The 17,271-nt window shown below is 39.4% G+C and overlaps 1 protein-coding gene across 1 annotated transcript in view; it reads left to right on the plus strand.

Moving 5' to 3' along the window:
* The window catches only part of RASA3 (RAS p21 protein activator 3), a 162,810-nt gene that overhangs the window by 73,093 nt on the left and 72,446 nt on the right, over positions 1 to 17,271 (plus strand). Inside the window, exon 5 of the mRNA XM_058185446.1 lies at positions 14,758 to 14,834. Coding sequence (XP_058041429.1) covers positions 14,758 to 14,834 — 77 coding nt within the window. The remainder of the gene's footprint in view (positions 1 to 14,757; positions 14,835 to 17,271) is intronic.

Below are 17,271 nucleotides of genomic sequence, written 5' to 3' on the forward strand. Positions count from 1 at the left end.
TTTTTGCCCGAAAAACAGCTGAAAATGGCCCGAAAAATGGGTGGGGGCGGGGCCAGCCAGTAGTCTGATTTGCCAGTTCCCCAATCCATGCAGAATTAGAACTGCTGGTTCGAGTGAACCAGTCTGAACCGGCAGCAGCCCACCTCTGGATGCCGCTGTGGTTGTAAGTGTGAAAAATGGTCATAAGTCACTTTTTTGCAGTGCCGTTGTACTTTCAAACTACTCTAACTAAATGAAATGTTGTATGTCGAGGACTACCTGTATATTAGATATATTATATATTTAATATGTGACCCAAGGCAATTGCTCTTCACTCAATGTAGCCCAGGCAAGGAAAAAGCTTGGACACCCATATTATTAGATGCATTAACTTCTAAAATTCCTGAATTGCTTTCAACTGAAATATATTTTGATTTATTCCAAATTCATTGTATTTTTATAGATAATTAAAGAATAATGTTTAGAATATATTTAGGTTTAAGTATCAGATAAATTTGAATGAATGTAAAACAAGATTTGTTTGGGGGAGGGGAAGCATTTTTTCCTTTCTCTCCTAGCCTCCTGTTTTTTTTATCTCACCCTGTTTGTGTATTGCAATGTTAGAATTTAAATCAGAATATCCTTGGAAAATTTTTATTTCAATTGCTTTATAAAATGCTAATGTTCTGATACATCAAGATAGCCCCCTCATCTATTATTTTTGCAGCATATGTAATAACCATTGATACATGTTAAATTGGACTTAACTAATATAACGGCAGGAGTTGAAAATAAACACAATGTTCATAGTATTTATTTCCTGTGAGACATGAGAAACCTCCTTTGTCTTGTGAAGTTAGTCAATATTTATATGGCCTTTATCTGTTGCCAATACTCACTATATTGTTGATATACAAGCAGATGAGGGACTTACTTTCTTGGAGACTGCTGATAATTTATAGCATGTCTCCTTCTATTTTTGCAGTACATTACGAAAAAAAGTACTTATTTAGGACATGGATTTTAAATGCTAATTATAAATGCTAGAGTATTTTTATGTAGTTTATCACTTCCTCTATTTTTGCTTTGTAAAAGCCAGCTTCTTTATGTTTGGAGCTTGATTATAAATATTTACGTCAAGTGATTTGCATTATGTTATATTCTTGTATTTTATGGTTTTATCTCTATGTTGTGAATTGAAAGGACAATTTTGACCTTGTGCGGTGTAAAAATGTAAAAACAGGTATATTTAGTCTGAAAATTTATAGATTGCCCTATTGGTAGCTTTGAAATCATTTAAAAATATCTCTAAAATATTTAGAAGTAGAGATTTAAGCAATGTGTTGTGCAATTTGCAATAATTTACAGAGCGCACCAACTAAAATAATTAAAAGGAATTTGAAGTCTCCATTGCATTCTGTCATAATTAACATTATAATATTAAACAATCTGAAAGAATAACAATGTCTTTAGTGTTGAAAACATAATAAGCTGCCTCCCAATTTACTGTCACTGAGGAGGCTATTTCAGAGAACAGGGAACAGAGTTGGTGAGATTACCATTCAGTTATGCAAAGTGAGGCTGTTCTTACTCATTAATGATAAAAGTTGCTTGTGTTACTTGACTGACCTAAAAAAAAATAAGCATGGACCTAGTTGATACTTGGATGGAAAACTATTGGCATACATGGATCTATAGATTGGAGTAGGAAGTAAAGAAAAATATCCTAGAAGAGGGCAGTATCAATCATTTCCATAGTGTTGATAAGAAAACTGTATGAATGTTCTGGTCACCAGAAGCTGAACTAGATTTAATGGATGCTTTACGTGTTACACTGTTGGCACTTCTGAAAGGAATAAGAAAGATTTCTATTAACATTAAATAGTTTTACAAAGACAATTCTTTCACTCAGTTGTAAAGTTATCACTTGTCTACAAGTGTTCTTTTCTTTTGATGGCCATTCTTACTTACATGGACTCTCAGTTCAGTTTAGAGCTCACTCTAAGATGATGCAGATCTGGACCAGATATTGGAAGAGCTGAGAGATGGGAGACATTTTTAGAAAATGCCAAGTTTTTCAGCAGATTAGAATAGAGCACGGATGTCAAACTCGATTGCGTCATGTGACGTATCGTGACATTTTTTTGTCTTTGCAGAGCCGGGGTGGGGCCTGCACATGACACATCTGACCTGCGGGCCGCCAGTTTGACAAACCTGGAGTAGAGTATAACCATATAAAACCCCCTATGCTTCTTCCTCTACTATGGGATATTCATGATATATAAAGGATTCCTAAAATCTTAAGTATGCGTTATCAGTATATTTCATAATACTGAAGTCATAACATATAAATAGAATAAAAATGAATTAATGATATAATGAAGTCCAGACTGATTTATTGATAAAATGAGAAATGCAGATTCCAAAGGCTTGAATCTCAAAAGATCTAGCTTCTTTCCCACAAAATGAAATTGCCTGCTGTGAATAGTTCATAACAGCCACCTGCATATTTAGTTACTGGCAGGGAGGATGTGGGTACAGCACAAAATAGACTTTTCACTGATAAAAGCAATGGGTGAAACTGAATGTTATTGTACACAATTCCAGTGCTCACATTTTATTAGGTGTGATGCTGCAAGCGCATATGGGGCAATTAGACATTGCCCTCCCAATCAACCGTTCCTGGAGACTCAACAGATCTTTATTCCAAACTATGTCTATCCTTCTGGGCTTCACCCTTTTTGTCTCCAGGCCTGAATGTTGAGGTTAATTCCAGAATTAGTGTAGATCCATGAGCTAAAATGTGCAAGAGAACATGCTTCTCAGTGTTTGGAAGAGAATTTTTAAAAGTCTTTTTTGGAATTGGTCATCTGGCTACAATAATCTGTAACCTAGCATGGAGTAAGACTATGAAGTCACTGCATACACTTTAATATGGGGTCCTTGAGTGGCTCAGACTGCTAAGACAGTCTGTTATTAACAGCAGCTGCTTGCAATTACTGCAGGTTCAAGTCCCACCAGGCCCAAGGTTGACTCAGCCTCCCATCCTTTATAAGGTAGGTAAAATGAGGACCCAGATTGTTGGGGGGGCAATAAGTTGACTTTGTAAATATACAAATAGAATGAGACTATTGCCTTATACACTGTAAGCCGCCCTGAGTCTTTGGAGAAGGGCGGGATATAAATGTAAATTTAAAAAAATCCTTTATAAGGTAGGTAAAATGAGGACCCAGATTGTTGGGGGCAATAAGTTGACTTTGTATATAATATACAAATGGATGAAGACTATTGCTTGACATAGTGTAAGCCGCCCTGAGTTTTTGGAGAAGGGCGGGATATAAATGCAAATTAAAAAAAAATCATCTGGACACCTCTGGAATCAGATCTGTTTATACAAATGGTACAACCATACTCTCAAACCCTATGACTTAATTTGATTTCAAGAATATTCTCCAAGGAATGAATAATCTAAGACAATTTAATTTCCATTGTCAGAATTGTAAGGTAACTTGATTTCAGAGAATCACAGTAATCGAGGAGAAAATTATAATTTCCAGTGAGGCCACTTCCTTTTTTTAAACTTTAGGTTTTAGTTTTTTTAACTATTGGATTCTTTTAGGCTATGCCAAAAGAATGCTCTGCAGTTTTAGAAGTTGGATATTAACTGGGCACTATCAAGTTTCAATTATATTTTATATTTCTGATTGGATAATATATATTCTCATTTTTATGGTAAGATTAGCCCATTTTCATGGGATAAGTTTCAGCCTGAGAAGTTTAATTTAGGAATCAATAAATAGTTAACAAATAGCGTGGCTAAAATTCAGTAGTTGCTTTAGCAATGCATGCTCAACTGATTTGCATGTATCAAGTAGCAAACAGCAGAATTAATCATTTACAGAGTTCAGAAGGGTGCTGCTGAAGTGTAACCACACAAACCATGTGAAAGTGAAAAAACACTATTTGCAGGCAAGCCTCTCCCCACCCAGGAAACAAAAGGGTGTGACCATTTCCTCTAATAAACAATCGTTTTTTTTATAGCTCTTGTTTTCTCTATTCCCAAAGAAATAAAAAATTTATTGCATGCCTGTTCAACTGTAAAAATCGTTACATTATAAACATGCTGTGCTTAGGAACCCTTGAACCTTTGCAGCTTTCAAACCTACTAACTGAAATTAATTAGAATGCTCTGCTCCTGTTTTTGAACCTATTCAGTTTGGGTTAACAAATTAAAACATTAGATTCAGTATGCTAATGTATTTCTATGTACTTACAGTGGATTCTATCCAATCCAAGCAGCTGAGGACAAATTTATATTAGTAGCCCATCATGTGATGAGAGTGAGGAAGTCTGAAAATATTTTTGTTGTTCAATAAAGTTCCAGAAATGTACTTTGACAGAGTTTACAACACAAACGCATGCAGCTTCATCTGAATGCACTGGAATAGTTTGCCTTGCAAATCAATATTGGAGTCTTCACATTCATTCTAGAGTGTGAATATGGTTATTTATTAGTATTTTTCCTGTGTGAGATAAAGCAGCCAGTGACCCACTTTAATTGCTTCTATGGCCTTTGAATGAAACTCTGCATTGCAAATTGAATAAATTACTAGCAAATTAAATCTATTTAAATTTACAAGAGAGGAGGCAGTGAGGTATGTCAGTGGTAGGTTACTAATTTTAATAGGTGCCTTATTTTAGTAAATAGATCAGAAAATTAAAGGCAGAAAACATCACAATGCAAAGTGTATGTACACCCTTTCTCTACCCTGCCCCGTAAAAGAAGCAAAAGTTTGGGTGGGGGGGAGAGAAACGTATTGCAGAAATAAACTACCTTGTATATTCAGACTTCCAGAATGAGAAATCTTGAGAGTGTTTTATCCTGCTGATTTAGGGCAGCAATTACACTCTAGTTCAGAAATTAGGGAATTGGAGCAAGACAAGGGAGATGCATGGAAGCTTTCTGGACAACTATGGGCCATCACTCTTTCAGCTGTATATATGTCATAGTATTATGGGGAGGGGGGGGAATGTTGCTTTAGCTCCTTAAGAAAATGTGGGCTAGCAAGTAGATAAGCAAGTTAAGTCAAAAGTTGGCATCTTGTTTTTAAATCCAAGGAATACACATTCTCTTCGAGATCATTTAATTAACCGTGTAATCACTAAATTGCCCTCGTCTCATTCATTTCCGCTTGCTGTGTTGTCTCAATGAAATCAAAACTAAAATTTCCGGCCTCCAGCACAGTTTATCTGACCTCGTAATGTTGTTCCTTTTACTTTCAAAATCTTTTTTTTCCCAATTCATTTAATTTTTTTTTTTTTTTTTGCAGACAGCACAGAACATGTGCTTGCAAGAACCTCACATTGTCATGGTCATGACTCACTAGTCTGGTTTCAGGCCTCTAAGCTACAATAAAACATCCCCTTAAGCAAGATTTGACACAGTGGTTTTAACCACTGTAATTTAATTCAAAGAAGCCCAGCCAGTTAATCTCCACTGTCAGCTGCCTTGTTGGCACCAAATTTCTCCAAAGGATCAACAGATAGGGTCTATTTCAAGGGGCAGAATACACTGGTTTGCTAAAACCATAATGTTGTTTGGCAAAGGGGAAGTAAGCTCAGTTAATAAACCATTTTGAAATAATTGTTGGCTGATGGCTTTTGCAGCCTTGGTTTAACGTATCGTGGTCATCATCATTATTCATCATCTGTAGGGTGTATGACTTTCACAATAATCAAATAAATTGCAATAAAATCAGAAAACAGAAAAGAATGATAAACATGAATTGTTTGTGGCTTGAGTTTATGCCCTCGTTTCTGAGTGATCCAGTGTAACAGTTCATTCACTGACTTTAAAAAAAAACATCAACAGTCCGCACATGGCTGCCTAGTAGGCCACATACAATGTGTGCCTGATCCATAGAGGATCCATGGACTTTGGTTGCTATGGTATAAAAAAAGATGTTGAGACTTTTAGAAAGAGTGCAGAGAAGAACAATAAAGATGATTAGCGGACTGGAGGCTAAAACATATGAAGAATGGTTGCAGGAATTAGGTATGTCTAGTTTAATGAAAAGAAAGACTAGGGTGACATGATAACACTATTCCAATATCTAAGCAGCTGCTACAAAGAAGAGGCAGTCAATCAATTATCCAAAGCACCTGAAAACAGAACAAGAAGCAATGGATGGAAATTAATCAAGGAAAAAACCATCCTAGAACTTATGTGTTAGGAGAAATTTCTTAACACATAACAATTAATCAGTGGAATGACTTGCCTCCAGAAGTTGTAGGTGCTCCAACACTGGAGGTTTTTAAGAAGAGATTGGACAATGATTTGTCTGAAATGGTATAGGCCTTCCTGCTTGAGCAGTGGGTTTGATTAGAAGACCTCCAAGGTCCCTACCAACTCTGTTATTCTGTTACTTTGTTTCCTTTAGAGTTTGCACAAGTCAGGTGTATCAGAGAATGTAGAATAGACTTGTGCATTTTATGGCTCCTGGACCACCTCCGGCCCTTTTGCTGACCCTGTTCAGCATGTGTGGGATCAATTGGAAATCAGAAATCGAATGCAAATAAGCACACTATGAGAAGCAGGAGAAGAAGAAGCTGAGTCAGGTCCAGTTCTGCACAGTTGCTGTTTAGTTAGTTGAGTAAGGATTTCGAGACTGGATTTGTGACAACAGCTCTTTTTATTTAGAGTGAGACTTCAGCAAAAGATGCAGGCAGGATGCTCTCCTTATATACACACCTGGATCAGTTGGTCACCAATAGAATTCAAATGTTTTCCCGCTGGAATTTCCCGCTGGAATTTCCCACCAATGGGATCATACACAACACTCCTCCCCCCCTGAATTTCACTTCACCCAGGTTTGCAAATTTAGCAATTGTAATAATAGTCATAATAGTCGTGTAGATAATTCGGGCGTTCCCTGTTTCTACTCAACCTGCGCAGTTCAGGTTTGGTGGGGGAAACCTGCTCAGCTGAGGCGGGGGACACATGCTGGTTGGAGGTGCCCTCCCCGCTTCCCAGCTCTTCCATTGGTTCGGAGGTGTTTTCTGTGCCTCCCAGCTTTTCCAATGGGTCCCTATTTTGTGGATTATTTGTGGTTGTTTCTTCAAACCCTGGTGGAATAATTGCTGTTGGGTTGGTGATGGGATCAGGTGAGTCATCCAGTCCTCTTAGGTTTGAGTCAGCTGTTGGAAGAATTGGATGATAGTTAGGGCCGGAGTTGTTTTCTGTTCGTTTACGGAGTTGATCGATATGCCTCCATTCCAGTTTTCTGTTCCCCAAGTCTACTTTATATGATTTGGGACCGGTTCTTTCTACTATGTAACCGGCTAGCCATGCTGGGCCCTCTGAGTAATTCCTTGCGAAAACTGAGTTTCCTATTTCGAATTCTCTAGTTCCCTCTCCTCCCCCGTGGTAATTATCCGGGGAGTAGTTGGGGTTTAGCCGGTCAAGCGTACACCGAAGTTTGCGCCCCATGAGGCGTTCGGCCGGGCTTAGGCCTGTGGCTGGGCAAGGTGTGACATGCTGTGAAGTCAAGAAAATGTCAATGCGCTCTTTCCAATCCCCTGGCCCCAAACGTGCTAGTGATTCCTTTGTGGATCTCACAAATCTTTCAGCCAATCCATTGGTTGAAGGTTTGTGAGGAGCCGATAGCGCGTGTCGGATCCCCAAACCCGCCAAATAACTTTAGAATTGTAGGGCCGTAAATTGGGGCCCATTGTCAGATACTAGGGTGTCGGGAAACCCATGTGTTGAGAATAGTCTCCGAAGAATTCGGATGACGGCTTCTGATGTTGTAGATTTCATTAGGAATACCTCTAACCACTTCGAATATGCATCGACAATTATCAAAAATGTTTGGCCATGAAACGGGCCGGCAAAGTCAATGTGGATTCGGGACCAGGGATTTCGTGGTCGTTCCCATTCCCTGACTGGGGCAGACAGGGGGGGGCAGGTCTGGACTCCTGGCACGGAGAGCACTGTGCAATCCACTTTTCTATATCCTTGTCAAGTTGTGGCCACCACACGTAACTCCTGGTGAGGCCTTTCATCTGCACTATGCCAGGATGACTCTCGTGCAACATCTCCAGAACCCTGGATCTTAGTGCCAATGGTACCACAACCCTGTCTCCCCACAATAAACAACCCCCTTGTGTGGCTAGCTCATTTTTCTTATTTCCAAAATCCTTGAATTCATCTGCCATTCTACTAGTGGGCCACCCTCTCTGAACCCAACCCATGACTGTTCTTATTTGCATGTCACGTCGTGAAGCTTTTGCAAGGGCCGTTGAGGTCAATGGGCCGGTTGAGGTCAATGGGGCCATTGTCATAAAGTCAATGAGCAGAGCCGGTGTCCCTGGGGTTGGGTCCTCTACTAGCTTTGGCAGTGGGCATCTGCTTAGGGCGTCAGCATGTGTTAAGTCCTTGCTGGGATGGTGGATCAGTTTGTAGTTGTAGGCTGCCAAAAACAATGCCCATCTCGTCAGCCTAGGGGATAATGCAATGGGAGTGGGTCGGTCCCCGGCCAGTAGTCCTAGAAGGAGGCAATGGTCGGTAACAAGGTCGAATTGTCTCCCAAAAAGGTATTCATGAAACTTCTTAACCCCAGAGACTGCAGCCAGGGCTTCCTTGTCCAGTTGGCTATAATTTCTTTCTGGGCTGGACAGAGTTCGGGAGAAATATGCGATTGGTGCCTCGGACCCATTCGGCAACCGATGGCTCAGTACAGCCCCCACTCCAAACGGGGATGCATCGCAGACTAAAACTAATGGCAGAGTGTGATTGTATTGGATTAGGAGACTGTCCTCCGTCAGGAGTTCCTTAACTTTAGAAAATGCCTTGGCTTCCTCCTTTCCCCAGAACCATGGTCTTTTGTTAGTCAAGAGTCTGTGAAGGGGCTCTGCCACTGTGGCTTTTTGTTTTAAAAATACAACGTAAAAATTCAGGAGGCCAAGGAAGGCTTGCAGTTCTGTCTTAACCTTGGGGGTGGGTGCCTCCTTAATTGCTTTAATTTTCGACTCAGTGGGGTGGATGCCCATCTGGTCGATTCTGTATCCCAGGAATTCAACTGAGGGCACCCCTATTTGGCATTTCTCTCGTTTCAATTGAAGTCCTGCGTTTTTGAATACCGTCAAGACTTCTCTTAATCTAATCATTAGCTAGTGCTGATCGTCAGCAGAAATTAGGACATCATTGAAATAAGGCACCACCCCAGGGATCCCTTGCAACAGTCTCTCCATCAGGTTTTGGAAAAGTCCTGGTGCCACACTGACCCCAAATTGTAGGCAGGTGCATTTGAATGCTCCTCTATGGGTCACTATTGTTTGTGCTTCTGCTGTGGAATTGTCAACGGGCAACTGCTGGTAAGCCTGAGCTAGGTCAAGTTTTGCGAAAACTTTCACCGAGCCCAACGAGTGCAATAAGTGTTGCACAACCGGCACTGGATAGGCACTCTTTTATAGGGCTCTATTTAGCATTGCCTTATAGTCTGCGCAGATGCGAACAGACCCATCGGCCTTGATAGGTGTTACTATGGGGGTTTCCCATTTAGCATGGTCAATGGGGATGAGGATTCCCTGCTGAACTAACTTATCCAGTTCCTTATCTATTTTTCGCTTAAGTGCAAAAGGAACCCTTTTTGCTTTGAGTCTAATGGGTGCTACCCCTGGGTCTAGGTTAAAGGATATAGGGGTTCCCACATACTTGCCCAAGGTTCTTGGAATTCGCGAAGAAGGTCATCCTTCCTGCATTGGCAGTCAGCGTTGATCTCGAGTACTCCAAATAAACCGATCCCTAATTTCCGGATCCAATCCCAGCCCATGAGGCTTGGGAGGTTTCCTTGCACGATGGTGATAGGCAGCTTTTCTTTATATTGCCCATAGACTACGTTTACGGTGGACGTGCCTTTCACGGGAACTTTGTTGCCTTGGAAATCACGGATACGCAGGTATTGGGCTTGTAGGTGATTTTCCTTAATGTGCGGCAACAGCTTTTGAATTATAGGCTAGGATACGATAGTGATGGGCAATCCGGTGTCGACTTCCATCTTGATCTTTTTCCCGTCCACTGTGACCATGGTGTATGTTTTTTCTTCTGGTTTCGTGATGGCGCTGCCAATGGTGATTAGGTTTGCATACGTGCCCTTCTGTTGGCGGCCATTTTGTTCGTGCTTGCGCGGTGATGTCTGCTGGCTAGCTGGCCGCCATTCCCTGTGAATTCTCTGGCGGGAAACTTGAATCGGCGATGTAGCCCTGCAGACGTGAGCCAAATGGCCTTTCTTCTCACAGCGGCGACACGTTGCATCACGGAAACGACAGTTGTTTCTCTGATGGTCTCCCCCACAGCTAGAGCAGGGAAACTCAAAACTTTTTTTCCGGAGAGAACACTCTGTTCAACAAACTGTTGTTGCCTCTTCTTCCTCCCCCTCTTCGAAGGAGTTGGAACTTGAAGAGTGGGCTTGGGCGGACTCGTAATGAACCGGTGCCTCTCGATAGGCTGGTGGAGCCTTACTCACCCCTGGCTGCTGCATCTTTACAGCTGCTCAGTTTGATTGCTCGTATCCCGTAGCCTCATCAATTGCGATGGTTAACGTGAGGTTGTTGCGTCTAGCCAGTAGTATCCGCCTCAGCTGGACGTCCCGTATGCCACAAAGGAATTGTTCCAGCAAAGCTTCATCTAGGTATGCCCCGTAATCGCACATGGAGGCGGCTTGCCGAAGGGAGGCGATAAAGTCGGAGATAGATTCCCCCTCTCACTGGAAACGCTGGCGGAAATCGAAATGTTGGGAGTATTTCGATGGGGTCGGTTCATAGTAAGCTTTAAGTGTATCTTGCAGGACGGACCAGTCAACTTGGTGGACTGGCCTTGGAGACAATAGCTTCACCACCATCCGGAATACTTTCGAGCCACAGTTGGTGAGGAAAAACGACCGTTTTTTATCATCAGGTAGTTGGTTATCATCATTCAAGTGTAGGAAACAATTGAATCTTATCATGAATATCTCCCATGACTCTTCCGCCGGATCAAATGGTTCCAGTTTGCTGGCAGATGTGGCCATCTTGGGAGGGCTGGTTTCTTTGTCTCTGTCCCGATCGTAATTTTAGGTCACCCTCGTCGCCAGTGTTTAATTAGTCGAGTAAGGAGTTCGAGACTGGATTCGTGACAACAGCTCTTTTTGTTTAGAGTGAGACTTCAGCAAAAGATGCAGGCAGGATGCTCTCCTTATATACACACCTGGATCAGTTGGTCACCAATAGAATTCAAATGTTTTCCCGCTGGAATTTCCCACCAATGGGATCATACACAACAGTTGCCATGTGCTCCTTCAGTTGGCAAGAAGGAGTGTTTTTCTGCATGCATGCAATGATTGTCTCTCGCCTGGAGGAAGTGGTGGTAGTCATTGCATGAATGGAGCCAGGCTTGGCCACCTACTACTGCCTCAGTTGAAGTGCTTTCTTGTGGGCAAGTAGGTGAAGTGCAGCTATTGGTTTGGCCTTCTACAACACTCCCAGTTTCTTGTGTGGCTTTTTGGGAAAATTAACTGCCTACTTTTGGTATAGAACAGGGGTCTGCAAACTTGGCTCCTTTAAGACTTGTGGGCTGTAAGACTTGTGGAACAAAGCTGGCTGAGGAACTCTGGGAGTTGAAGTCCACAAATCTTAAAGGAGCCAAGTTTGCAGACCCCTGGTATAGAAGGTTGAATATAGACAGTAACCCTGATCTAATTAAAAAAGAGAAAATCCTGAGTTTGATAATTTGGAGGCGAATCAAGGAGTCTCTCGTGAAGCTAAGTTCAGACAAGATGTTTACTGTTTATCCTTCTTGTCTTGCATGTGCTGATAAAAATCCATAAAATAGAGCCAATTTTGGCAATAGCCCCCTCTCAGAACTGCAGAAGCACCTCAAGAAAATGGCTTTTAACTAAAGTTGAACCTTTCACTGTTTTAGGGTTGGGCCACTTCCAGAACACTACAGATTACAGTTGTTCTGGAAGCTTGATTCTCAGAAAACCACAAAACCCAGTTTACTTGACATGTTCTGGAATTAAAATGGAACCCTGAAGTATTTCACCCTGTAATAATGATGTGCACAACCAAAAGCAAGGTTCCAATTGCACTTCCTGTTCTACTTTCATTCTGGAAATGGACATATGGGAAAATTGCATGTTTTTGAAAGTGATATCTCTACAAGGTCCATCTCAGATGGTTATAGCATAGATTACTTTTAAAAAGTGTAATGTTTTGAACCCTTGAAATGCCTGAGTAATTGTTTGCAACTGTCATCTCCACATGGCATTGCTAGCAGTCTGTATTGGACAGAAGCACAAAGATTGAAATTATGTTAAAGTTTAATCCTCTCTCCAAATATTATTCTTGCATTATTCTTGTATTGCAGGTGTACATAGGGAAGAAGGAAAGGGAATAGTTGTGTAGGTTGTTCTTCAAAGTTACAGCCATTGCAGCATCCCCATCATCACGTGATCAAAATTTGGACTCTTGGCAGCTCACCCACATTTACAACTACAGCATGTACTTGAACTCAGACAATCTGCCCATCTATTAAGTAGTGCAATCATGAAATGCTTGCCTAAAGACCATTTTGCTTAATGATGGAAATTCTGGTCCCAATTATGATCATAAGTGAGAACTACCTGCAGACAGTCTTCACAAAAAGGCCTCTGGTGAAAAATGCTGCCTTTCTACCCCCATAGAGACTGACTAGAGATGGGAAAGCATTGCATTTATCCTTCTATCTTCCTTGTAATTACATCTGTTTATACAAGGGATGTCCAGAGGAGGTTGTCAAACTCAAGATGGCAGCTGTGAGGCACCTAAAAACTAGATGGAACTTCAGTTGTCCTATTGCAGATACCATCTTTACTTTTTTGACAACCCTTCAGATACTTCTGCACAAGGAGAAAAGTTTATGCTTAACAGATAACAGCAACCAAATACAGTTTCTTTATTCCTGACATTCTGCATTTCTTCATCTTCCCAAGTTATTGGCAACAATTGATAATGGAGATGGAGAGGATGCAGCATGGAGAGGATGCAGATGGAGAGGATATCAAAGTTTCCTAAATGTGGGGCATGGCATCTAGTTCTTATTTTGGTGGGAAATATTTTTCTAATTAGCAATATCTTATCTTATTTTATTTTATTATTTATTAGCAAAATGTATATGGCTCAATTCACAGTGATTTCACGCAGTTTACAAGACTATAATCCCATACAAAATCCAATAAACCCCAACTCCCTTTTCCCGTATGTCTGGAGCTGTATTTATTATTTTGAGAAGTTTTAATTTTTTTAAAAAGACTACCTGTTTTGAAAAAATAAATAAAGTCACACTTGAATAAAACTTGAGTCCCATTGACTAGATGATTGTATCAATGTTGTATTCCAAATTGTTGATTACTGTCTGCTTCAAAAATATTTGTTTTTCAATTTAGGTGTCTTGGGATTTCCTAGTATAGTAATTTCTGACCCACCACCTAACTATGTTTGACCCAGTTTAGCTTTTTTAAGATCAGCCAAGGTCAGCTAGGTATTGCTGGCTGCTTGTGACTTTTGGAGAAGAAAAAAAAGTGCATCTAAAATTTACTAAAACTGAAATCTGTTTAGCCCAGCCGTTTAAAATCTTGAATGCAAGCCTATTTATAATTGTTATATCTGAGTAATAATAGTACTTCCCTTTTCTTGTTTTGAAAAGGAAGGTGTTTTGAAAAAAGTGCTTTTTAATATTCTGTACCATCATGTCTCATGCCTGATGACTGTCAGTAGGCTTTTGAAAATTAATTTCTATGGCTAGTTTCATAGTTTTCCCCTAGTGCTTGACATTTTCATGCTGCAGTTCATATGCCTGTCAGGTCTCACAAAGGATTTTGCTAAATCAACAGTAAACTCATATATGCGATACTGTTTCATCACATACAGGGATGAAAGTTGTGAAATAAATTCTTTTATAGGTAACCAAATAGACTTTTTTCCAGACTGAAAAACAGAGAAAATATGCTATCCATTCCTCTGAGATAAACTACCTTTAGGAACTGCTTTCACAATGTACACTATGTACTTAATGTTAGGGAAACATTTCCAAGAAGTTTTCATCAGAGAAGATAGATAAAACTCCCCAATTTGTCTGTAGATGATAATGTTCTTGGATGGAGAATTTCTAGTCATACAGATTAGGCTGTAGTCTAGGTTGTGCAGAGAAACAATGTTGCATTGCATCAGACACTCTCTGGGAATTTGCAGGGAAGAAGAAGAAAGCGCATACTGTAGTTATTTTCCATTTTTGGAAATATAAAATCCAATTTTTAAAGTCTATTCTTTGTGCCCTGTTTCTGGATTTTTTTCCTTGAGATGATAATTGGCTCAGTATGGATTGTGGATGTTTCCTGATCATGAACATGAGTGTCATTTATTCTTAATTCTTTACAGGCAATTTAGAGGCATATATTTAATCATTTATCATTAATTTACAGTATATATAAATATAAGCATTTAATACCTATTTAATTTACAGCAATATAGAGGCATATATAATCACATCTTTTATTTAAACTATTGAACTGAAATAGCATGATTATTTGTCTGAAACTATCTGTTGTTGATTTCCCTCCTTCCATTATTTGTTTGATAGGCTGATTGATGCTGGATTGCAAGATTTCATATTATTCATCAATAACCTCAATATTTTTGTATTTCTTTTACTAATCACACTTGTGTACATACAGTCTTATTTTTTGCAATTCTACATTTCAGGGAAAGGTCCATCTAGAATTGAGGCTAAGTGAAGTCATAACAGATACTGGTGTGATTTGCCATAAACTTGCTACACGGTAGGTATCCTTGGTGTTTGATAATATTTACCAACACTGTTGTTTCAATAACTGTGAATATGTATCCTAATATATACCAAAGGTAAACAGGAATACACCTTTCAAATAGCTTGGGAAAGATACAAACAGTTTAAAAACTCAAGCAGGATTGTCAACTGCATGAATATGAAAAGCCATCTTTTTGGATGGTTCAAAAACTATTAGTCTGATGGAGTGAGTAGAGAATATCCACTTGAATGAGTAGCCAGAAATATTTTTTTGGATCCCAGATACTCCTTAGGTTTACATAAACTTTGCAAATCACATTACATATGTAATAGGAATATATATTTTCCGTTGATAACATTTTTTTTAAAAAAGTAAACTTGCATTGGATGAAGCCTAAATTTTACAAGATGCACAGGATTTACATCCTTTAATTGGCATGTTAACCAGCACATAATCTGTTCTACAGCATAAGCAGCATAGTGGTATTACATAGCATAATAATTGCCATATGCTACCAATTTATATTTTTGCATCATTGGGAAATATATAAAGGAAGGGTTTTTTTTTTTAACCACAGCCTTTCTTTAGGGCTGTTGGGGAATCCATTTGGGCAGTGAAGGACGGCAGAACTAAAAGAGGATAGAAGTACTTCTGTTTCCTTTCTCTATACTCTTTTTTTTAAAAAACTCTTTCTTTATTCTGAAAATTGAATTAGAACAGTATGGATTTGAAGTGTAATCACCAACTATCTAAGTGTGACAAAATAGGTGTAATTTTTTAATGGAAGTTCTAAAAAGCAACTCGTTGCTTAGTTTAGGAAAAGGCATTGTTGTATCCAATAAGTGATCAACAAGTCTAATAATTAACAACTTTCAGATAGCTTTTCTTATTTTAGCAAGGATAAATCTGTGAATGATCTTTCCTTCTTTCTGGGTTTGGATTGTTTTTTTAGCTATTAATGTTATTCATGTTTTTGAATGCTAGACACCAAACTATACAGTCAATAAAAGATGGTCTAATTTTTTTTTTAAAAAGATACATGATTTGGGGTGGAGGATGTTCTTTTTTCTATTTCTTAAGTATAGGTTGGAATAGCAAACTCACATGAGATCTTTGATATTGTTATTTTTGGTTAGAGATATCTATATTGTATACACATTCTGAATTTCTCAGGAACATCAGAAGATAAGTATCTTTCCTAGAAACTCATGACTCTCTCCAGAAAATCAAGAAATGCTGATAAAAAATAAATAGGCTATGCTATCAGCTTTTCTTACATGAGCCAAATCTTATGTTACTATTCTTTAAATAAAAGGCATAGATCGTAGCAGTTTTGGTGATGTCAGCAGTAATTCTGATAAGAATTACATTTCTCAATCATGCTATAAAACCTGCTCAGAAGAGTTATGGCACAGTTTGTTCTAAAGTATGGTCAGAATTGCAGTGGAGTGTTCCCCCCCATTACGATTTAAGAACTACAAAGTGTTCTGTTAAAGTGTTGCTCTGTCTTAAAATAATCCAAGGAAAAGTTGGTTGTGTCTGAGAGTTGCCTTGTACAATCTGCTGTTCTCCAAATTGAGGTGGACTATGGCACAATCCACCAAGTTGTGGAAAGGCCTCAACACTGACAAGGGCCGTAATAGCTTCTAGAGTCTTTTATTTTCATTAACATAGATATTTTGATACAAGCTTTTTCTCTCAACCACTGCTGAGAACAAACATTGTATGGCTTCATTTTCTGTCCAAAAATGTATCAGTTTGAGAGGGGAGCAAATGTCTCACTAGTTATCTATTTCTCTATCTCTATATGGTACTTTGCCAGTCTCTTTTGCATTTGGACTAAATTGTTTTTGGCCTGTGCGGATGTAATGTTTCCAGTCCCTTAACTTTATGTACAAGATAAAGAAATGCTGCGTGCATTCATGTTTTCCTTTCCAGTGGAAGCAGGTTCCTCCAACTAGCATTAACCATTATGGAAACCCCAGCATTGTTAAGATTTCCACATACTGCCTTGGTACTAGTTCAGTCATAGAGACATACCTGTGTACTCTCATCTCGTTATCTTGGTTCAACAAGTGAGTCAATTTTTCCAGCTCAATTGTGACAGGAAGCTGTCCATCCTGGCTCCTGGGCGCAAGCTAACCGCTTCCCGTAGAAGTTGATTGTTCCAGATCTTTGAAGCACAACATAGTAGTAATAAGGTAGTGATCTGATAAAATTGCATATTTTGCATCCTCCCTAACAAACCTATGAAGAAAAACTATTATCACAGTACTGAAGTTTGGAGCATTTTTTAGGGATGAGGGAGGAGAAATGATGATATGGAAGTAACTAAATGTTCTTTGGTTTTCCTCACTGCTTCTTGCACCTTTCCTGTTTCTCCTTCCCATTCTTATAATATATTATGTTAATTCATTTGTCCAACATGTATGTTCCTTAGATGATTAAT

The sequence above is a fragment of the Ahaetulla prasina genome, chromosome 5 (assembly GCF_028640845.1).
Source record: "Ahaetulla prasina isolate Xishuangbanna chromosome 5, ASM2864084v1, whole genome shotgun sequence".
NCBI lineage: Eukaryota > Metazoa > Chordata > Lepidosauria > Squamata > Colubridae > Ahaetulla > Ahaetulla prasina.